Here is a 23652-nt window from a genome sequence, read left to right as displayed (position 1 = left end):
GTGCTCGTAATAAATGTTTCCTGATTGAAGCTTCAACCGTGTCTCTATTCCTCAATTCCACCACAGAATATCATTCTATCAGCTATGAACTAGAAAGTAAAAAGGAAGTGGTATGTAACTCTGCTGTGAACGGTCCAATCTGCCCCAAATTTCACTTTTGATAGGAGTCCTGCCCTGAACACATCTATATAACAATTTTAAGCGATAATGAGAGTGCCACCTATTGGCACAGGAAAGGCAAAGTTTTACACTAGGACGTCCAGCTCCTATCAGGTTGATTCGATTGATCATAAAATGGTTTCAAAAAATCCTTCATATGTTTCTGTTTGAAAATGAATATTGTGAGTTTTCGTTGAAAGGCGTTGCCGTAGTCAGGTGGACAATTTCGATGTTTCGACATGACATCAAAAACTGTTGTAACTTCGCCCAAGATGGTCAGATCTTAACAGAATTTCACAGATTTCAAAAGAATCTACGCCTGAAGAAATCTGCAGTGCAATTTTGAATCATAGTCATAGCACCACCTATTGGTAGCAGGAAGTTACTTTTTTTACTCTTTGATTTTTCCCCTGTAGCAGGTTAACTCAATTAACCTCATATTCACTTAGAATACTGTAAAGACCTTCATGATGCAAAGAAATTAAACTTTTGAGTTTTCATCAAATGCTGTTGCCAAAGTTACGCATTAATCGCCTTAAAACTGGAAGAACTGTATGAGGGGCAAAGCATGCACCAAAATTCACCAAACATGGCACACACATCAGAAGCTGTAAAATGTGGTATCTGATATGATTTTTTTTTCCCACTGATGTGCCAAAATGGCTCTGTAGCGCCCCCTATAGATTTCAACGAAGCAGCCCTTGTGGTACATTTCACCTAGAGCTACAAAACTTGGGAGGCATGTGTAACAGCCCAAGACCTACAAAAAAGCCTCTTGGACCCATACATTAAACCCAACAGGAAGTCGGCCATTTTGAATTTGAATGTGCAATTTTGACATATTTTTAACCAGGAAGTAGTTTATAATTCTTAAACATCACACTGATCATTCAAACATTTCAGCAGCTCAAGAGTCAGAGGCAAAAGAAAAAAAAGTGACTGATTGCTAAATAAGGGTCAAATATATTTTAAAATACAAAATATATAAAATCTATACACACACATACATTATATCACACACACACACACACACACACACACACACACACACATATACTGTATATGTATAGTACTTTTATAAATTAAAATCTATAATCACATAGTATAAATATGAGTGATGTGGATATGACATATATGGTTATGCTGGCATATTTTAGACTTACCATGGTAAAGAAGCAGGTTGCTGTTTATTGCTTGTATATATAAACTTGTATCTTATTTATCTTTGTCTTTCTACTGACTTGTACTTTCTGCAATCAGTTAATTTCATTAATATCTAATAAACTCAGAAACATAAATAGCACATCAAGCATGTGGTATATATTCTTCTTTTGTGGTGTCCTCTCAGATAGTCTCCACCATGCTTTGCTATGCTGCACAGGGATTATCCAGGCGTGTAGAGAAAGGGGGTAAGCATGCACATTTTCTCCACTGACACGCAGATGAGGAAAATAATGTTGAGAAATACCAGCAGAAGTAGTCTTACAGTCAGGGCTGGCTCTTGGCATAGGCGATATAGGCGGTCACCTATGGCGCCATCTGCTGGAGGGGCACAGTCACACCGCCAGTCCCCCTTGGCCTTGAGGGAAAATAATAATAAAATAATAATTCTCTATGCCCACTGGCGCCCTCACTTCAGTGTTTTCTGTCTAGAAAAATATAAAAATATATATATTATATAAAAAATATATATATTGACATTACAAATAAATAAACAGTGACATGTTCTTAAATTATGTGTGAGCATGTGATGTGTCGTTATTGGGTGCGGATGTGTCGTTATAGGGTTAGGGCGCCTAGGGCACCAAATTGGGTAGAGCCAGCCCTGCTTACAGTCACCACAGATTACAACTACAAAAAATATGTGAGGTTATCATTTTCAAAACCTGCATTAGAACCACTGGGAAGCCTTGTATATGGTTTAATAGAAATAAGGAACAGGGAAAGGCTTGCAGAAGACAGGGAGCTGACACTCAGGATGAGGGTGCTGTCTTAGTGCAGGGAGTCTCCAGGCTCCATTGAATCCTGTGTAGCTCTTTTGCTGAAAGAGGGATGGAGAAAAGGACAGGAGAGTTAGACATACTTTTATCAGCCTGATTGGGAAACCACTTTAGGAGATGTGTGTTCGTTCCCCAACTTCAGTCATGAAACTTCATCATAGGAAATTACTCACTTGGAAATTAGCTTTTGCTGTGCTAACCTCAGCATTTGTCTGTAGTGTTGTTCTTCTGTGTTTGTTCTAGTGCACTAGCCAGGTCTAGTCATTGCCCAGCAACAGCAGTGACTGACACATATACAGCTCTCTCTCTCAGATTCACACTCTCACTCTCACTTACACAGACACACACAAATACACACACACATACTTTCAAATCTCTAACCATCAGTTTTTCTCTGTTACTAGGTGCAGTTACTCGGTTGCGATAAACAAAGAAGATGTACATCTGTGTACCTGTGGTCTCCTCCCATTAGCCTCTATGTCCCTCCTACCTTACCCCCTCCCCTCAGTCATTGTTCCTCACACAGATTTCACCTGAACTCTCAACTGAATAGTAGCATTGAATTACTCATGGTCTGTGTTTTTCACTAGCTGCATTCATGAATAGAGTGGTAACTGATCATTTCAGTGCAAAGGACCATGTTGTGTTGCTGCTGTTGTGTATTTTTCCTCTGGTTCAGTGTTATAGCTCAGGTCAAGTTATGGACAGCTGTGAAGACATGAAACCCCACCACTTTGGGCTGAACCCACAGACTGGAACAGCGCCTTTCAGTATCACAATGGACCACAGCAGCTACAGAATTGGAGAGGAGGTGAAAGGTAAGCGTCAAACTTTTCTGAACCTGATGTTAATGACGCTATTATATATTAATTTTTAATTATGTTATTTATCAGGTTGATGACATTCACAACTCAAAGCAGTTGGGGACAATTGACCATCCAACCAAACGACTAAAAAACATATTTTATCTTAAGCAGACATGATTTTTTTTATCCCTCCATACATATAGTTTTGAATGTATTTGTCCAGCTGCACTGTTGGTAAGACAAAACTACATTCTGTATGAATGGCTCTGAGAACTTGTGATGGACATTTTTTACAACATGCTTTGACATTTAATTGACAAAAAATAATCAGATATTTAAAGGGATACTGACTCAAATATTTTAGACCAATCAATCCTTATCTAAAGACATACACTGAAAATTAATGAACATGTTATTTGCTAAATGTCATTGTATGTAAATTATATCTGAATTCATTATCAGTAGCACTTTCCTGGTTGTGAACACTGAGCCTTTTTTCCCCTTCCAGTTCAGCTCCAGGCACCCGCTTCCACACCATTCATTGGTTTCCTGTTACAGGCTAGAGAGGTGGGGGGTTGGTCTCCTGTGGGCTCCTTCACCCTAACAGCAGGAGCTGCTCAGCTCCTCACATGCAGCCAGAGACATGTGAGTTTTTTTCCCTGTTCACCAGACTATTGTGAAAAAAATGTAGATCATGTAACACAATATATAAAGAGAAAACTCCCACACATTCTCTCGCCTGGAATACCCATGACATCTTGATCTGTTTGACCTTCATCAGGTAACTGATAAACATCCTAAATTGTTACATTTTTCAGCAGCTAGCAAGACTATTTGGGAGTTTTCTCACTTGTATTCAATTATTGTTTGACTTTGTAAAACACAGAACACAATACACAGGACTGCACGTTGTCAAGGTTCGATGTTCTATCTCACACAGACTCCTCCCTAAACTGGACTCTTTGAGTAATACCCTTTTTAATCATTGGCATGCTAACAAAGCATGGAAGTAGCCAGCCCATCAGTGTGTGAAATCCTTTTCCTCTTCAGCAACAGTGGGAAGCACACCACTTTAAGGGCATCATCAGTGCCTCGGCGCAGACTATACAGTGCCAGACATGCCTGTGAGGCATGCCTGGTACTGCCCAAGTTTAGACACCAGTCAGCTGGTTGGTCAGAGAGCTTGGGTTGGTGTATGCACTTTTGCGTGAGCAAAAAACAATTATGTCAATCCAGCCATAATATACCAGCAATACAATACAAAGGCCAATATGCCATAGTGCAAACAGCAGTACCAACAAATGCTAATATGGGAAAATCATAACGCAACTGGAGTGCAAACCAGTGCAAATCTGTGACCTGCTCTCACAGAATCAGTCCCCAAAACTATGTGGTAGTTTTCAAGTGTGATACGTTGTGGGTTATATTATATCACAATTATGTTTCACATGTCATTACATCCTCCCATTTATGTTCTATATATGTACACATTTGAAGAGTTATACTCATGCATAAAGAGACGCAGCTACACTTTGTGTCAACTGTAAGGTTAGGATAAACAACTCATGACAAAGTTAGGCAACTATGTGGAATAACAAGATGCACTGCCAAAATTAGGGGTCTGGTAATTTCCAGGAAAGCAGTCTAGAGGGAAGTCTAAATTGGTATAAGTTCATTATTCTGTGAGATAGGAGGGGGGTTTCCGGCAAACTAGTAGTAAGATAGGCAGAAGGCTGGATGTAGACTGTTACCCAGGATTTCCACTGCTTGCATGTGCATTGAGTTATGGCTCCGCTGTGATTTTGCTCTGTGCTTCCTCATCTGTCAATTTTCACGGGTTGCGGTTTGAGTCCGGCATGGCGCATTATATCAGTACAGAAGAAGAAATGACTCCATTCACTCCCATAGCTCCTAATAGGTTGTTCCAGGATATTTCCTTTCTATGGTTGTCCCTTTAAAAAGGAGGTGTGGTGTCATAAATAATTTTGTCGTTTTTTATCTCCATAATTATCTTGTCTTGATCTGTGTTGTTGGTAGTGACTTCTGAAAACCTCTGACCTGTTGACTCAAGGCCTGGATGCGCTCATATACATTTAGCTTACTTAAAGGGCAACTTACGCCGTAGTAGGATGAGTTGGTGTTAAAAGTGATGTGCATGTTATGTGACATTAACATAAATTTGTAATACATGTCGGTAAAATATAGTGCATGACAGAGAAAACAGTTAAGAGAATTAAGACTCCATGTAGTAAAAAATACATGTATGCATGAAGACAAGTGAAATACAGCTGTAAAAAAGAAGAGGAAAACAAGGGCCTACATATAACCAAGTGAAAAAGTAAAAAAGGAAAGCGTGAAGAAGTTGTAAATAGAATACTCTGTGTTGGTGGTTTTTTGACCTTGCCCCCTCCCCTCCCATCCCCTGTGTGTACCATAGACCATAAACCTTTGACCTTTGGCCACGCCTATTGTATGACATCCCTTCCCCCAGCACATCTGCCAAGACGACGACTTGGTAAGAGGTCTGCTCTCGAGCTCCGCTAAAATCGTTCGTAAAGCCAAATTTCAAAGACTTTACTAAAAAGATAATCAAATTGGACGTTGTCAGACCATCATGCCTAAACCTGAAAACAAGAGAAAATAACGGTCAACGCAAGCCAAAATTTGTACAACTACGCCAGCACCTCGGCTAACAATGATGCTCCCATGGAGGCCAGCAACTTTGCGCTCTCCCCACTTCCCGACACTCCACTGCAATCCCCAGCTACAAAGAAAGGAAAGCCCTCCGCATACAATGAGGACAGCCTAGTTGCCCGGTTGTCGTCCATCATCAACTCCAGAGCAGACTCACTGGAGAAAAAGGTAACTATTGAAATGGAAGGGCTGAAGAAAACCATTAACTTTATCTCAGAAGAGTTAAAGTCAAGGTTGTGGACATTTGTCAGAAAACCATCATGAATGAGAACGTCAAAGTGGCAGAGGGGATTGATGTTGTGCATAGGCTCAGGAAAAAAGATCACAACAAGAGAACGCCACGGAACATAATCATCAGGTTTTTGTCTCCAACCCATAAGAGATATGCTCTGGAAATCTGCCTAGCAGTCAACGTTCCTGAGAGAGAACAAGATGCGCTCATGGAGGATCTCACTGCTGCAGACCAGGAGAGACGACAGCTTCTCTGGCCGCAGGTGCAAGAGCCCGCGCTCAAGGTAAAACGACCTACTTCATCGCTGGACGTGCCTTTGCCAATGGTGCAGAGATTTTCCCGCTGCCAGCAACCTGAACGTCCAGTCTTCAAACAACAGGATAACAGCACTGCTACTGCCCTGATGCATATGAAGGATTCAACTTCACAGTTTAGTTGTCAGCTTTTCATTAACTGGTTAAGTCATCTTGTTCACAGTACTTGTTCTTGGCTAGACATTTAATTTCAATTTAAAGTTAGTGGAGCCAGAGCTTAAAATGCTCTTTTGCAAACAATAAGATTTAATCTAATCGATTTATAGTGTTCCTTATTGTTCTCTTTTGAGAAATTGTTCTTTTTATGTCACTTTCATTTCTCTCTTTTAATGCCGGTTTAAGAAATAAATGTGATTTTTACTTTATTCAGGAGTCACATAGCACTAAAGAAGACTTGGCCTTTTGGAAAAGTCAATGGGGTAAGGAGATATGGGGGGCACACGGTTCAGAGAAAATGGCTGGTGTTCTAATTCTAAAAGACAAATTTCCTGGTGAAATTCTCAGTCACTATACTGATCCAATGGAACATTTCATTATTATTATTCTGGCAATCTCCCAAAATGTGATAATTCTAACTAATTTATATGGCTTCAACTCTCATTCAGACAACAGTAATCTTTTTGAGTTATGGGATGAAAAGGTAACATTTTGGCTTGAGAAATATCCAGAGGCTTACCTAATTTTTGGTGGTGATTTTAATGTTGTATATGATAATATAGACAAACACCCTCCTTATAATTTAAACACTTCTAATGGTTACTTAAAAGATTTCATGGACAAATTCTGCATTATAGACATCTTCAGAGAAAAATTCCCTAACGCAAAATTATTTACTTGGAATAACAGCTCTAATAATAATAGCTCTAATGAGAATGTCTCATATTGACTACTGGCTGGTTTCAAATAAGGGTTATCATGCGAACATGAAGGTTAATACCCGAGCAGTTCCCTTCTCAGATCATAAAATTATTACGTTAAATATATCACTCTCTCCGAGTGACAGTACACTGTAAAAAGTAACCTATAGCATTTACCCAATAAATCTGAGGTAACAATTTGCATCAACTTTTTTTGGGTAGATTTAATTCCATATATTGAGTATAAAATAACTGAAATAAAAAGCTATGAAATACTTAAATAAATTGGGTTAAATTTACCTCACATTTATGTATATATTCAACAGCTACTTACTCAATAAAATTGGGCAAAATTATCTCTTAATTGCTAGTAGGTAATACCTGATAATTACTAATAAAAGTTAATTAATATTAGTTAGTAACCAGTACTTATTCAGATAAGGTAAGATTTACCCCCCAAAAAAGACTTTCAGATGGTTATCATCTCAATTTTTTTAATCCATAGACTCATCACACAAACAACATAGAGTAAAGTTCAAGTAATGAACCTGTTTCATACAGTAACTCACTAAACTAACAGCTTGATGGGGTGAGGGATGTCCAATCACATAAAGATTTTCTTGTATCCAAACTCTTATTTGTGTCTCTTCAGCTTTACACAACAGTGACTGACCAAATCTGCAGTCCAGGTGCATTTATACAACAAATAACTGAACCGCCTTGTTTACATGCAGCAATGATCCACCAAATGATCAAAAAACACAGAATAAAGTGCAATAATAACAGCTTCACACATTTCAAGGAATGAACCCGATTTTTAACTCACTAAGCTAACAGCTTAAAATGTTGTTTCTGGATAATTGACTAATGCACACACGCAAACTCTACAAGGTTGTTCCTGCCCCTTTTGTTATAATGGAGCTATACTGCCATCTAGTGGTCTTAGTTATTAGTAAGCTCGTAACCAACTTTGTAGTTATATCGTATTTTGAATTCATTGTATAATGTTAAAAGTAATCCTATATCTAAGTAATCACAAGTTTCTTAGGATCCATGGTACAATGTTATGTTATGTGTGGTCACATATTTCACAAGATTGAGCAAAGGATCTTCAGAATCATGTGTTACGTTATAAATTACTTTTGGGTCTCCTAACATGCGTTGGAAGTTACTGTGATGAGACTATAGAAGTGAGGAGATACGTGAATTTATACACCACGGGTTAGATCGCGTAATTCGTCATAAAGTTCAGAGACATAAATGTCTCCTAAATTACATTAGGTCTTTTAGAAACTTATACCAGATGCGCGATCGTTCGGTGCAAAAGTTCGCTAACTCCGCCTTCCATCCGGACCCCCAAATCGAAAGATAAAAACTGAGTGACTCTCTCTAAAGTCAGCTCAGAGCTCTCTCTCTCTCTCTCTAAGCTCACTCTTCTCAAGGCTTCTCCTTTTCTCTTTTCTGAAGTTTTTCTTCGCTCCTTTTTACCGTGGTGCGTCTCGTGCATCCGCGCTCGCAACTGTTCTTTTCTTCAATTTTATAAGCGGAGCCGCAACAGCTCACCAGAGCTTTGCTGAACTTTAACTTTTGAAGCCATTTTCTTTTAAATCTCTTTGACGCTTTTCTTTATACCAGTTTTTGGTCAGTAAAGACACTTTTGGTAATTCGTTTTTAAGTAAAATCAAATTAATAATTTAAAGTGACTCCCTCAGACCAGTGGGATTACTTTGATTATTTCTGCGAGTTTTAATTGAGAAGGACACTCCGCGATTCGCCATCAACTCTGCCACGGTTCTAGAAGCAACACCTGCTGCCCAAACTATCAGCATCCGTTGCCTGCCCTTAAGGACTTTGTTCGAAGACTTTTACCGGTTCACTGAGGCGAACACCGAGGCCAGTTAAAGACCGCCGCACACCGACTCCATCTGCCCGGCCGCCGCCGCCTTTCAGCGGGTCACCTCGTCTGGAAAACGTGCCGCAGCTCTCCCCTGGAGTGACGCGATGACCTGGACCTCCCCGGAGAAGTCTAATCAAGTCGACAAAAGTAGGCAGAATAACATTTTCTTGTGATCAGAGTTGATGTCGTATAGCGAAGCTTTAATGCCGAATTTCTAAATTCTACGTCACCGTTCAATGCGCATCCACGTTTTAGACGGTCACGTATTTCCTCCACTATCATCCATAATTAATTATTTACATCACCTGAACATACATCACGTAGGTTCCCTTTTATGTGTTCACTGTCCTTTTATATTTCATATTATTTCATCTATTTACTCTTCATTTTATTAGTAAAATAAATAAATTATCCTCATTTATCGCCAAGTCGTTGTCTGTGGATATTATTTCATGAGAGAAACAAGATCAATGTATACAGAATAAACGGTACAGACTATGAGATTGATTAAAGTAATGACATAGTCTTAACACTGTCACAATTTAAGATTTAATTTTCTCCTGAATGGAGAATGGTGCCCCTTTTACTTTAACGAGTGCAAAATCCAAATTTTAACGTAGTTATTAATAACCGCTACAGAATAAAAAAAAATATAAAGAGAAGCAGTATTACATGATGCTTGTCATTCTTTTAACAACGCAGCTTGCAGAAAAATGGAAAAGAAATTTGAGAGTTTGCTGAAAAAAATGTATTGCAATCCCTCCCATCCCGGCAGTTGGGATTTTGAGTGGAGAGTGGATCGTCTTCACAGGGCCGTGCAGGATGAAATGGGGAGTAATGTCAAAGTAGATGGAGTGAAAAAATTCTATCACAGCAAGATACATATACCTTACATAAACCTGCCAGGATACAAAAAAAGACAAAAACAGGTAGCGAAGTGATCAAGGCGTTTGCCTCAGTGTTAACAGACAGCAAAGAGCCTGAGAAGGTACAAACTGATGCAGGTAGAATTTTTCAACAAAAATTTTAAGGTGCTAATGCAGAAACATGGTATTGTTCACTTTGCCACCGGCAGTGATCTGAAAGCTTCCATGGTTGAGAGGTTTAAACTGTACGCTAAAGACTAGAATGTGGTGATACTCTACAGCTAAAAATACACATTGTTACATAGCTGTATTACAGGATCTGTTAAAAAGTTATAATGACAGCTATCATCACAGCATAAAAAATGAAACAGACAGAAGTCACTCCTGAAAACTCCCCGCAGGTATTTCAAAACTTGTATGGGACATTTCTCCTTCGTTGCAAAAACAGGTTGAAGACAAGTTGTTAGATTATCCAAACTCAGAGGGGTATTAGATAAAAAATATGAGCAAAGTTACACGGACAAGTTGTTTACAGTGTCAGAGTGTATACTACGTCAGCCCCCCGTGTACAAAATAAAAGATTATGATGGAGAGCTCATTGATGGGACCTTTTATGAAGCCGAATTACAAAAAAAAAAGGTTGGTAAAGAAAAATCTTACCAAGTGGAAAAGATTCTTGCCAAGCATAATAAACGTGGTAAAATGTATGTCCTGGTGCATTGGAAATATTGGCCAGAGAAATTCAATAGTTTGGTGGAGGTCAGTCAGCTGACTAATGTATAAAGGCAGCCCACATCTTTTGATACAAATCACAAAGAGCCATGGACGCAAAGTCTGAAGAAGGATTTTATGTGATTCTGTCTTCCAACGCCAGTCTCGGCGTGTATACAGGAAACACCATTTCCGACTTCCGAGTGGCTTTAGCCCAGCATCTTCACTTAGAGGGTCTCTGGCATGTAGCTTTAACAGAGATTTCATACGCTCACACTTTTTATAATGTTAGAGCTAAGGAGGCAATTTTTGAATGGATAGACACTTGGGAGCACAGAGTTCCAGAGTTTGATGAACACATAGCCTAAAAATGTACCTATTACGACAGCAAATTAACCATCCACAGGGAAAGATTTGACGAAGGCTATTACGATGATAAAGAAATCATTTTGAGACAAATAAATGTGTTGCTTAAAAGGATGAACTCTGAAGTCACTCTTAGGTATGTCCCCTTAAAACGTGTTTCAGTGGATGGGTAGCGGTCCCTTTCAAGTGCTTTTTTTCCCCCCAGTGGCATACATTTTAGGTTAAAACGCTGGTGAATGGTTCACGTGCAGTCCCGGCCCCAAAAACTCTCCTCATCCGTCTGATATAAAAGCCGGGAAGTACCAGTTCCTCTGTTTATGCTATCTGGTGCCGCCGCAAGTGGTTGGAGATTCATACGCTCCGCTTCTACGAATGGTTCAAATAGAGGGGAAATTTGGCAACATAGTCATTAAAACCTTTAACCCGGCTTTCTACTTACCGGTGGCACAGGCACATATTGAAAACGCTGGTGTAGAAATAAAGACGGATCAAAACCAGTCGGTAAATTTCACCTACGGAAAAATGGTTTTGACATTACATTTTAAGCCTCTTAAAACACTGAAGCTTGCCGAAAATAATTAAAGGATGGTGCAAGCAGAACCTCACCCCGATCTATATCAATTTGTAATTTATTATGAAAATCAAGTGGGGAATGGGATGCCTGGGTTCCATGGGGCTCCTATGATGTATAGCAAGGGACTGGGATCCATATTTTCAAAATTATTTCACTTTGTTACACCGATGCTTACAAAAGGTTTTGCGATTGCTAAGCCTCATCTGAAAAACGCTGCGCAAAATAATGCGTCGGCCGGAGTCAACAGAGTCATCAGGCGAGTGACTCAAAAATAGGCTCCAGTCACAGAAGATCAAGATGGTGTGGGTCTAATGCTTCTAGCTCGAAGACTCAGAAAAAGACCCCCAGGGCATCGTGTAGGGGGTCATGAAAAGCACAAGACCAAAGAGGATGAATTGAGCACCCTGCAACCCCTACCTCGCTACCTGCTTACTATATTAACAAACACTCACCCTCGACACTGGTTGGCTATCACTCTGGAAGAAGGGGGAAAGGCTACCTTCTTTGACTCTTTTGGATTTAGCCCTATTCTTTTTTTCCTGGAAAATCATCGCAGGATAAAGAACATTTTTTATCATAACCATCAACTTCGACATGAACTATCCACCGTATGTGGGCAACACTACGCAGTGTTGCCCACATACGGTGTATTACTTATGTATTACTTACGGTGTATTACTTATGTCAGAGAGCCTGTGGGTTATCCTACAGAGATGTCATATCTCGCTACTCAGACAACGTGATAAAAAATGATGTGATGGTGTCAGTTTGTTGAATCAGCGTTGTACTTCACCTCCCTGCACGAGTCTTGTGACCAACTGTCATGTTCATTACATCTGTTTAAAGATTGTCATAGACTGGAATAGACTGTCATAGGCAGTCATAGAATGCGAGATGTAGAAAAAAAAAAAGCCAAAACCATGTATCTGTTTAATCATGTTTTATTGAATTTAATAAAATCATACAGAATAAAAAAACATCACCCGACGTTACGTTACGAGTCTTTTTAATAATAATACAATGCTTCAGTCATGCAATATTATGGGGAAAACCCTAGCCATGGCACACTGGACATCTTTCTTTTCTTTTTCTTTTTTCTATGTTGTTTCTGTGAGGAGGGAAGCTCAACCTCATCCTGAGCATTAGTCCTTGGTATTTTAATTTTCTAAATTGTTCGCGAGCATGTGGGTTAGAAAAAGAGGTCTCTGGAATATTCAATTCAGATAGAGTTTCAAGAAACGGGGTCCAGTCTCTGGGTGAGGGGGTGTTGGATTTCTTATAGGAACTGGGTACTTGTACTTTTTCATCTTTTCATGAGGACTGAGACCTTGCTCCTCTAATATTTTTTTCATCTTCAAATCTAAATCGCGATTGGCAGTTTATCTGATGTTGTTGTTGCTGGTCTTTGCTGAGGCAGTTTGAGTCAGACGGTTTAACTGCTGAGGTGAAACCAAAAACATTTTCTGCGCTGTCTTGAGAGCCATCTTCTGTCGAGGTTAATCTGATTTTCTGACCACTTCTTGGGCGTGGCGTGAGCTAAAACTTTAAGAAAGGGGACATTTTTCTTCATGCGTGTGTTTGTCATGATGATTAGGATTTGAGCAGATACACAGCAGGCCACTCACCAGGTAGTATCCCTGTTCTCAGTCTGAACCAGTCTGGACATTGAGGAGACAAGTCCATCAATAAAGAAGAGTGCAGTTTCCTAATAGTGTCCTCAAAAATTTCTAAAAACCAGTTTTTATCTAGAGGGAAACATTTGTTGTGCTAGAATATTCATTAGCATTTTATTTCGCAGATATTTTGACAGCACCAGGTTGTTACAATTCAGACTAATGGTGCAACTAAACTCGCAAAGGTCGGTAAATTGCTGGATTTTGAGTTTTCTGCTATTGAAATGCCATATACATCTTAACAGTGGGTCAAGTGTGTGTTTGTCTTACTCCTTCTTTAGACAGAGCTAAAAAAAAAAAAAAAAAGCTCAAGTGATTGTGCTCGTGAAGGCCAAAAGCAGCTTGCTGCTGATTGTGGCTTTGATTTTCAGCATGGAGATGGTTCATCCTAATTGCCGAAAGTGGGCTTAAACCTGCATATTAACGCTTGCGGCTATATTTATTATTACTACTATTGATATAATAATAGTTAGTAATATTGTTGAATGATATAAATTCCATTATTGGATTAATTATTGATGCATTAATGTGCACATCACTGTAATATTGCAGCTGTACTTTATGTACTGCTGGGTTGTTAACGTCTATAATGATAATTCAGTTTGTTTACATTTTGTGTTGACAATCTGATTCTTATGACTAGTGACTTGAGTTGTCACATAATTGTAGTGAATAAAAAGTACAATATTTACCTCCTGAAATGTAGAGGAGTAGAAGTCCTGAGCAGAAGCCCTCTAAATTGGGCTTAAGTAGTACAGGTTGTGAGTACATTTATAAGTTACATTAAAGTGTTTTCTTTTTCAGCTTTGGTCAAAAAATGCTTAATGATAACAGGTCGGATGTTCTTCTCTACTCAATACCAATACTAACTAACACCTACTAATATTCTTAACATCACAATTAAATAATGCTTTTTAGGCAGGCCTACATATTTCAATTTTTTATTGATTATGACTTGTACTGCTGTACTACATGATCAGTTAAGAACCATTCCCAGGACAGGCTCCCAAATGTCCTCAAACCCTATAACACTCCTGCTGAACTCCCACTACAAGCTGCATACTTTTTTTAAACCCTCCTTTTCTGTGTCTTTGTCTCTCACTCCCTCTTACTGTGTATGTGCTTTCAGAACTCAGCTGTATCCCACAGATCGGAATCTGTTAAGACCTCCATTCAGGTTACATGGAAATTGGAAGCATCAGGAGAAACAAAACCCATTCATTTCCGGTAAGATTGAATTAAGCAATTTTGTTAATGTTTTTTTCCCATTTTTTGGCAAGGAACCTATTTTAAACAAGTACACTGCATGTGACCTGCGAACTTGACAGCATCACACAGATTAAATTCAAACAATTTACTTTTCACATGAAGTCACAATATGACTTTCATTAGTTTGAGGACACGCTTACTGTATATTGTCTAGTCCTGCTGCTGTCTTCGTGGTCACACACGGTATGCACCCTCCCATTTACCTCTGCTTTAGCTGTTTATCTTGTTAACTACAGATGGCTTCAAAACAGGCGAAGAAATTGTTAAGCTTACCTGCTAAAGACATTTTACAAGGATGGGGTTGGGCTGTTATATTCCTTAGACCTTGCTACATGCTTCTGGGATTGACTTCCTGGAACTGTAGATGGCAGATGTGCCAGTCACTGAGATTATAAATGTTTTATGTCAAATTAAGTCAATTTTAAGTCACAGTTTGCATCAGAGGGCTTTACAGCATACGACATCCCTCATGTGGACTAAATGGTAGAAACCTCAGGAAGAGCGACTGAGGAGGGATCCCTCTTCCAGGATGGATAGACGTGCAATGGATGTCGTAAATAACATTTAAATTACAGTATTGTCATAAGAGAAAGAAAAAGAGAGAGAGAGAGAGGGAGGAAGAGAGAGGTGGAGAGATGAACAGAAATAATGGTAACAATAGCCTAACATATAACAATATTGATAGACATAATATTAATAAATGCAATTTATGATAGCATGTGATGTTACATGCAAATATCCTAGGTGTTGATGACAGTCCAATGTGTATATTAATAGTGGAGGCATGACTAATAATAATGGCAGTAGAAGCTGGCGTCAAACAGGATCACGGCATTGGCACAACCAAGGCCCACGATACAGGTGCAGCAACAAACAGGATCACAGCAACAGCACAGTCATGACCACGATCCAGGTACAGCATCAGTGCAGCCACAGAACAAGCACGGCCACAGACATCACCATGATCCAGATCGCAGCCAAGATCTGGGAAAACTACGAAACAAGGGAGCACAAATGCTCCGCGGAAGAAGCCGAGTAAGTGTAATGCAGTTAAAAGACATGAGCATGTTCAGATGGAGGGAGCAGATGTGCTTTAAATGTTTAAAAATATAGTCAAGGTGCAACTAAATACAGATACGCTTCAATTTTATACCTTATTGAGAGCTGTTGCCTTTTGGGAGTGTTTGTTCAGTATTCACACAGTGTTAGTGTTTAAAATGTTCCTTACATTTATATTGAAAGTACTTCAACAAAGTTGCCAGTGGGCAAAATTTAACATCCATCCCCAGCAAAGGGATAATGTATGTTATTGACACTTATTAGTAGTCTGTGACATAGCTGTAGGCTCATGTTTTATATGCTCTGGCAGGTAGCTCTGATTGGTTGTAAGTCTATATACTTGAATCGAGAGGGATTCTGGACTGCTTGAAATAAAACATAAAAATATTTAAGGGGTGGGCGGCATGGTGGCGTTGTGGTTAGCACTGTTGCCTCACAGCAAGAGGGTCACTGATCGAAACCCGGTTGGAACGGGGCCCTTCTGTGTGGAGTTTGAATGTTCTCCCCATTTCTGCGTGGGTTCTCTCCGGTTACAGAAAATGACTGAATGAATAATTACCCTTGTCAAATTGGTCACCAGGAGGGGTTTATGCTAGACTGCTGTTTATAGACTATAGTCTAGCATTAAATACAATAGTCCCCTCCGGGAAACTCAGCGATCTCAGCTTGCACTCCTCCCTGTGCAAGTGGGTGACTGGCAGATCACAGATGCAAGTCAAGTCAAGTCAGTTTTATTTATAGAGTCCATTATCACAAATCATGGTTTGCCTCAGAAGGCTTTACAGTGTACGACATCCCTCTGCCCTTAGACCCTCACATCACCCAAGGAAAAACTCCTGAAAAAGAACCCCTGTAACGGGGGGGAAAAAAAGGAAGAAACCTCAGGAAGAGCGATAGAGGATGATGAGGGATCCCTCTTCCAGGACGGACAGACGTGCAATAGATGTCATGAATAACAAATGAAACACAATCATGGCAAAAAGGAAAAAGAAAGAGAGAGGGGAGGAGAGGAGGAGAGAGGGGGAGAGAGGCACAGCAAGAATAGAATAATAGAAACAGATGCATGTCATATTACAATAACGATAGGTGTGAAATTATTAATTGCACTCTATGATGATGTTGGGGGTGATGATAAGAGTCTCATGCATATGTTGATAGGGAGGTGTCCAAAGGCAAGATCACAGCATCGGCGCAACCAGGACCAGACCACGATCAGGGCGAGCGGGGGACACAGTATCAGTACAGCCACAGCACGAGCACAACCAAAGGCAGGGTCATAGCATCAGCACTGCTATCACCACGGTCAGGCACAGTCAAGGTTAATGCTGGGATCCGGGAAAACTAGGAGACAAGGGACCAGGAATGCTCCTGAGAGGCAACAGGATTAGCGTAGTGCAGTTCAACAGACCCGGGCTCCATAATCACGAGCCCCAGGTAATGAGAGTACCACATGATGTGGTACACAGATGTAAGGCTCCCCGGGAGGTTGAACCTATGTCAGCCTAACTATGGGCTGGTCCAGGCAACCTGAGCCAGCCCTAATTATAAGCTTTATCAAAGAGGAAGGTGTTAAGTCTACCCTTAAAAGTTGAAACGGTGTCTGCCTCCCTGACCGAAACTGGAAGATGGTTCCATAGGAGAGGAACGTGGTAACTGAAGGCTCTGGTTCCTGTCCTACTTTTGGAAACTTTGGGAACCACAAGTAACCCTGCATTTTCAGAGCGCAGTGATCTTGAGGGTTGGTGAGGAACTATGAGCTGCAACAGATAGATGGAGCCTGACCATTTAGAGCTTTGTGAGTAAGGAGGAGGATTTTAAATTCAATTCTGGATTTCAAAGGGAGCCAGTTCAAAGAAGCTAAAACAGGAGAAATATGATCCCTTTTCTTGCTTCCCGTTAGAACACAAGCAGCTGCGTTCTGCACCAGTTGGAGAGACCTAAGAGATTTGTTGGGGCAACCAAATAATAGGGAGTTACAGTAATCCAGCCTAGAGGTGACAAATGCATGTATTAATTTTTCAGCATCTGTTTGGGACAGGATATGTCTAATTTTTGCGATATTACGCAAGTGAAAGAAAGCCGTCCTTGAAGTTGTTTTATATGGGAGGCAAAAGATAAATCTTGATCAAATAAAACTCTGAGGTTCCGTACAGTAGTGCTAAAGGCCAAGGTAATATCATCTAGAGAAATTACATTGCTGGAAAAGAAGCTTCTGAGGTGTTTGGGGCCAAGAACAATAACTTCAGTTTTGTCTGAATTCAACATCAGGAAATTACGGCTCATCCAGGCTTTTACATCCTTAAGACATGTTTGAAGTCTAGATAGCTGGTCAGTTTCATCTGGTTTCATAGATAGATATAATTGCGTATCGTCAGCATAACAATGGAAATTTATAGTGTTTTCTAATTATGTTGCCTAGAGGAAGCATATATAAAGTAAAAAGGATTGGTCCAAGCACAGAACCCTGTGGCACTCCAAAGCAAACCTTAGTATGTGCGGAGGGTTGATTGTTAATGTGAACAAATGGGGAACGATCTGATAAGTATGACTTAAAATAGGCTAGTGCCATTCCTTGAAGGCCAATTAAGTTTTCCAGCCTGTGCAGTTAGATTTGATGGTCAATGGTGTCAAATGTGGCACTGAGATCTAATAAGATTAAAACAGAGACCAGAACTGTGTCAGAAGCGATAAATAAGTCGTTATTAATTTTTGCAAGTGCCGTCTCTGTACTATGATGAACTCTGAAGCCTGACTGAAAGTCCTCGAATAAACTATTATATTGGAGAAAGTCACAGAGTTGATGAGCAACCACTCTCTCAAGGATTTTAGAAATAAAGGGGAGATTAGATATCGGTCTATAGTTAGCTAAAACCTCAGGATCGAGAGTGGGCTTCTTTACAATTCTACAATTCTACAATTTCATTTAGCAGACGCTTTTATCCAAAGCGACGTACAACACAAGCAAGAATTTAGACTTAAGAATTTAGAGAGGTTTAATGACAGCTACTTTAAAGGATTGTGGTACATAGCCTGTTAATAAAGACGCATTGATTATATCTAATAAAGAGTTGTCTAACAGGGGCAAAACTTCCTTAAGTAGCTTAGTGAGTCCAAAAACATAGTGTGTTGTCAACCTTATTGCCCAGTTTTAAAGACTTTTTAGAAAAGTAATCAAAAAGTTATCACCTGTATCTGTTAACCCTCTTAACACTGATAATCCCTACCTTTAATGATGAAAACTGATTTGGGTGTCTCTGCAGTGCATCCTTCGTACAGAATTACAGGACATTCTGGGTTAATATTACAAGTCCTGTGATGACGCTCATGAATGACAGTGCTGATGGATCTACAAGTCTTCCCATTACACCAACCACAACCAGTCCCACCACTACACCAACAATGACCACGATCGCAACACATCAGTCTGCAACACCTGTTGTAAGTAATACTACTGATGAGTAACAGGGTGTGAAACTGGCCATCTAATTACCAGTTTCACTGGATCCTCTTTTCAGTCTCGGCATATCCAAACAATTTTTTGCCCATGAAATGATATACCCTCATTGGGAATTCATTCCGCTTTACTACATTCTTAGAAACCACACTTATAAACACATATAATGCTTGATGATGCACTATATCAGCAGTCATAAAACATTATAGATATGACTTACTAGAATGACTAACAATAAGTTATATAAGTGGCAAGGGTCTTATGGAGGCTCTTGACTTGTAATAAACTAGAGATTGAATGCTGGGGCTTCTAAAGTATTATAAATATCTTATTCACACATCAACTATTAATTGTAGTACAGACTCATAGTGTGATATAGCACACTATGATAATGATAACTCATGATACAGCATGGACATGCTGTATCATAAGTTATCATTGTATGTGTTAAATAAAGTGTACATATTGAAGCATTTATAATAATTTATGGTTCATTGTAATGTTTCATTGTAGGTGTTAAGAAAAGTTTTCTAAGAATACCGTAAATGCCGTATCATAACTGATTAATGCTTACCATACCCTAGAATGCTTTGAAAATGCATTTAAAAGACTGAAGTCTGACAATGTGTCAGAGAGTTTTTAGCCAAGTAGTTAGATGTCACAAAGACTGGGGATCTTGCAGTGTCAGAGGTGGACAGAAGGACAGGTGTTGCAGCCTTTGAAAACTGCTGTGAGTAGCTATGTGCGGTAGCTAGCTAGCTAGCTAGCCACTGTCTCCAACTCCAAACAGGCTATCTGCAAGCTAAGTTAGCCACTTTAATGTTTGCTATTAGCCTAACCATATGATTTAGCTGAATATTGTTTGGTTCAAAAATACATGATTGATATATGAATTTTGAAGCTAGCAATCTTAAGTTGAATCAAATGGTTAACTTTCAGGATAATAGTAAAAAAATCCAGTAGCTAAAGTTAGCTTGCAGGAGGCCTCTGCAGTGGTTAGCTTGCTAACATACAGCATACAGCATACAGCATACTCATCAGGGTTTTCAGAGCTGTATCTCTGTCCACTTCTTTCTTCTGCAGTGTTTAGTGGTACAAATGGGGGGCCTTGTCAAAAAGGCACTCTTTATCAGTGCTGAAATCCACTTTGTCCCCCCTTTCTACAAGAGAACTGGGACTTTTTTTTCCGTAATGAGGGCACATTCCATCTGCTCCTGCCCTACTGTGCTGTGATGGGCTAGTAGTCTTTAGTACTGTGCTATGATTGGGTAGTAGGCCAGTGCTACTGTGCTGTTGGCTAGTACTTGTTACCTCTGGTTTTCCTCTTTGCTAAGCTGAACACTTTAAATTTGCATATTTAGCTACATTTCTCTGGGACTGTGGAAAAAGAGAACAATGTGGAGCTAATGGCGCTTTTCCACTATATGGTACCGGCTCTACTCTTTTTTTGGTTTTCCATTAGGAAAAAGTACCTGGTACCTAGTACCTGGTACTCCCTTTTCGTACCTGCTCTCCTGGGGTTCCAAAAAACAGCCAACCGGGTACTATGAGGTGACGTGGACACACTGCAGACCACTGATTGGTCAGAGAGGAACATCAGTGCGTCATTGTATCATCAATGTGTGGCATGCATGGAATACACTCAACAGCGCAAGTCCCCTGCCTGCTATTTTAAACAGCAAAGCTATTTTAGCAGTTAAGCTTTTTTTCAACACAAAAAATGCCAACAAGGAGGATCATGCCGTGGTAGCTTGAGAAGGCACAGACGTTTCTCACCCTGCTTGCAAATGAGCATGTACCGCAGGAGCTAGATGGATCTACGTGCAATAAAAAAGTGTACCAGCAACTATCAGAGCAGATGGCAGTGCACAGCTACAACAGGACCTCCAAGCAGTGCCATGAAAAGCTTACAAAAATGAAAAGCGATTACCCGTCTGTGAAAGACCACAACGGCTGGAGTGGGTCGAACAGGAGGACATGGCGGTGGTTTGACTTGATGGACTATTTATGGCAAATAGTGGGAAGGAGAGCAGCTTGGACTCTGCTACTGCTTTGTTTCACGCCATGAGGGACGATGGTAAGTTCTCTTGTTTAATGCTCCGTGTTTTCTTTAGCTGGCTTGTGTAAAACAAAAGCCGACATAAAGCAGATAACATTAGCTAGTGCTGTTGTTGAGTTGTGTGCTATTGTTTTTGTTCAGTTTTTCTAGAGTTCTTGCTGTTTCGTATTGGGTTGCAGTAAATCGTGTAACAAGCTTGTAATGAGCCAAATCTTTTAACGTTATTGCTATTTTTATAAATAATAAATACTCTATATATTAACATCAACATCCTGTATGTTCATCTCATTCTCTTGTTAATGTTCAAAATATATTCTGTATATCCTAGGTTTTAATGTTACATTTTTCCTCTATTGTAAATTTTGTAAATACATTTTTTAATTATTACTTGGGATTTCTTAATTGTGCATGTGTTTAAATGTTTGACTGCCATGCATCCCAGAAACACCATGTAAAATACTTGGTGTTATCTGTAATTTGATAAACAACTTGGCCATAAAGCTGATTCTGATTTCTGTTCAAGGTGACGGGGGGGGGGGGTGGTTCCCCTGGCGAGGACGTCCCATAAGCAGCATCGACACCAGCACCATCTGAGGCACCTGCACCAGCATACTCCAGCCCTACGACACCGCAGCGTGTAGTCGCAGGTAGGCATGGCAAAAGAAGTACACACAACTCACAAGCATCTTCAACCAAATTGAAACCTATAACCTTAATTTACAAGCAGGCAATAATACTCATGGACCAGAAACCAATGAGATGGCATTACTGCCGTATTTTAACAAAACACAACCTTTTTACCTTCGAGAATTTTATGAATTTTAGCACTCTCAAATTGTTTTTTAAATGTCTAAATAATCATGTGGCACTACTCTCCGAATTGGCCACCAGGCGTCAGAGCTCTCATAGAGCGACCACACGAGCCTCTATAGTGGTGACTGTCTTGTCCCAAGATACAAGACTTGTTTCTATCAGTCTGCTCTCTCGGTAAAGGGAGCAACAATGTGGAACTTTTTACCCACAAACCTAAAACTAGAGACCAACAGTAATACATTCAACAAAGGACTCAAACAGTGGCTAAAATCAAAACAGTGCTCACAAGACTAGTTTTAACTGGTCGACTACCTGTTTATGTTGCCTTTGCTCTGTATTTTATGTATGTATGTATTTTGTAAACTGCCTTTCTTTCACAGTTGTAATGTTACTGTACACTGCATTTTTCCCTTTTCACTTTCTTTCTTTCTCTTCCTTTCCACCATCTCTATTATTTCAAAAGCCTCCCATGGACACATGTTGCGAATTAGCACATGTGCCAAAACGCTCACTTAATAGATCTCCAATGTAGTTGTGATATCCACATCAAATAAACAGAAATAATAATAACTTATGGTGTACTAGTACAAAGCAAAAATACAATCTCAAACTAGTGATCAGTAGATGTATCAGTAGCTATATTATTACAGCAACAGAAAAAGAGAAAAGGCTTAAATTCTTCTAGCCTGTAGTCTGTGATTCTTTTTTTTTAATATCTTTCTTTTTAATTTTTGATTTGATTTACGTTGACAGCAATACAAGCTCATCAGACAAGTAACACAAACCAAAAGCACATAAATACATGTAGAAGACAAGAAAATAAATGAATAAAATAAAATTAAAAAAAAAAAAAGACAGAATGTGTGTGTGTGTGTGTGTGTGTGGGGGGGGTCTTATCTTAATTTACACCAACACTTATTATTGATGGCCACTTGCACCCAAAAATATACTCAGGGGGGTCCATTCTTTAACAAATTCATCTAAGGTGCCTTGCACCACATGAGGTAGTCTTTCATAAGGAACAATTGATAGCAGTTTGTCATACCACATTGCTAACGTAGGTGGGAGCTCATCAAGCCAGACATGTTGAATAGACAGACGTGCAGCATACAACATAGTATTCAACAATTTACTAGTTTGACCAGGCAAGGACAGAAGATCAATACCAAGAATACACTGTTTAGGATCTATTACCATTGTAATGCCAAGGAACTTCTCTATCTCTGTTTGGACATTAGACCAGAATATTTTAATCTATGGACATGACCACATTAAATGAAAATAAGTGCCTCGTTGTTTTTTACACTTCTTGCATGCTACAGAACATGAGTCATCATATTTACTACGTATTTCAGGAGTCACATGCAGTTTGTTAATTATCTTATATTGTACTTCATGACTTCGTGATTTGTCTGATCTAGTAATTTTCTTGGCATTGTTTAACATCTTACGCCAGGTCTGATCATCTAGGTGAGCACCAAAGTCTTTTTCCCAACTGTTTTTTATTTTAATTATAGTCCCATCATTCGTAAGCAACTGATCGTATATGTAAGTAATCACTTTCTTATTAATTGTTGTTGCTTTCATGATGAGTCTGTCAAGAATATTCAGCTTACTACCACTTTTGTAATATGAAATTGAGTTTAAGTAACTCCTCATTTGTAAATAACGATAGAATTGGGTTTGAGAAAGCTTAAACTCTTCTTGCAGTTGCTGAAAAGACTTTAGTGCACCACCTATATACACATCACTAATTTTTGTAATACCAGCGGTCTTCCAGTCTCTGAATCCCACATCTACACAAGAATTTTCAAAATCAGGGTTATTCACAATAGGTGCTAAGAATGAA

At 39.5% G+C, this 23652-nt stretch overlaps 1 protein-coding gene across 1 annotated transcript in view; it reads left to right on the top strand.

The window, feature by feature from the left end:
* The first annotated feature begins 207 nt into the window (after positions 1–207).
* Positions 208–23652, top strand: part of LOC148185965 (ferric reductase 1) — a 64658-nt gene continuing 41213 nt past the window's right edge. The window contains exons 1-6 of the mRNA XM_088072333.1: positions 208–273; positions 1508–1568; positions 2750–2977; positions 3474–3610; positions 14279–14376; positions 18738–18915. Of these exons, the coding sequence (XP_087928459.1) occupies positions 208–273; positions 1508–1568; positions 2750–2977; positions 3474–3610; positions 14279–14376; positions 18738–18915 (768 nt within the window). The remainder of the gene's footprint in view (positions 274–1507; positions 1569–2749; positions 2978–3473; positions 3611–14278; positions 14377–18737; positions 18916–23652) is intronic.

This window comes from Plectropomus leopardus, chromosome 21 (genome assembly GCF_026936395.1).
Source record: "Plectropomus leopardus strain MGB_pleo_1.0 chromosome 21, ASM2693639v1, whole genome shotgun sequence".
Lineage (NCBI taxonomy): Eukaryota > Metazoa > Chordata > Actinopteri > Perciformes > Serranidae > Plectropomus > Plectropomus leopardus.
The sequence above is the reverse complement of the archived record's forward strand: the minus strand, read 5'-3'. Positions and strand labels throughout refer to the sequence as shown.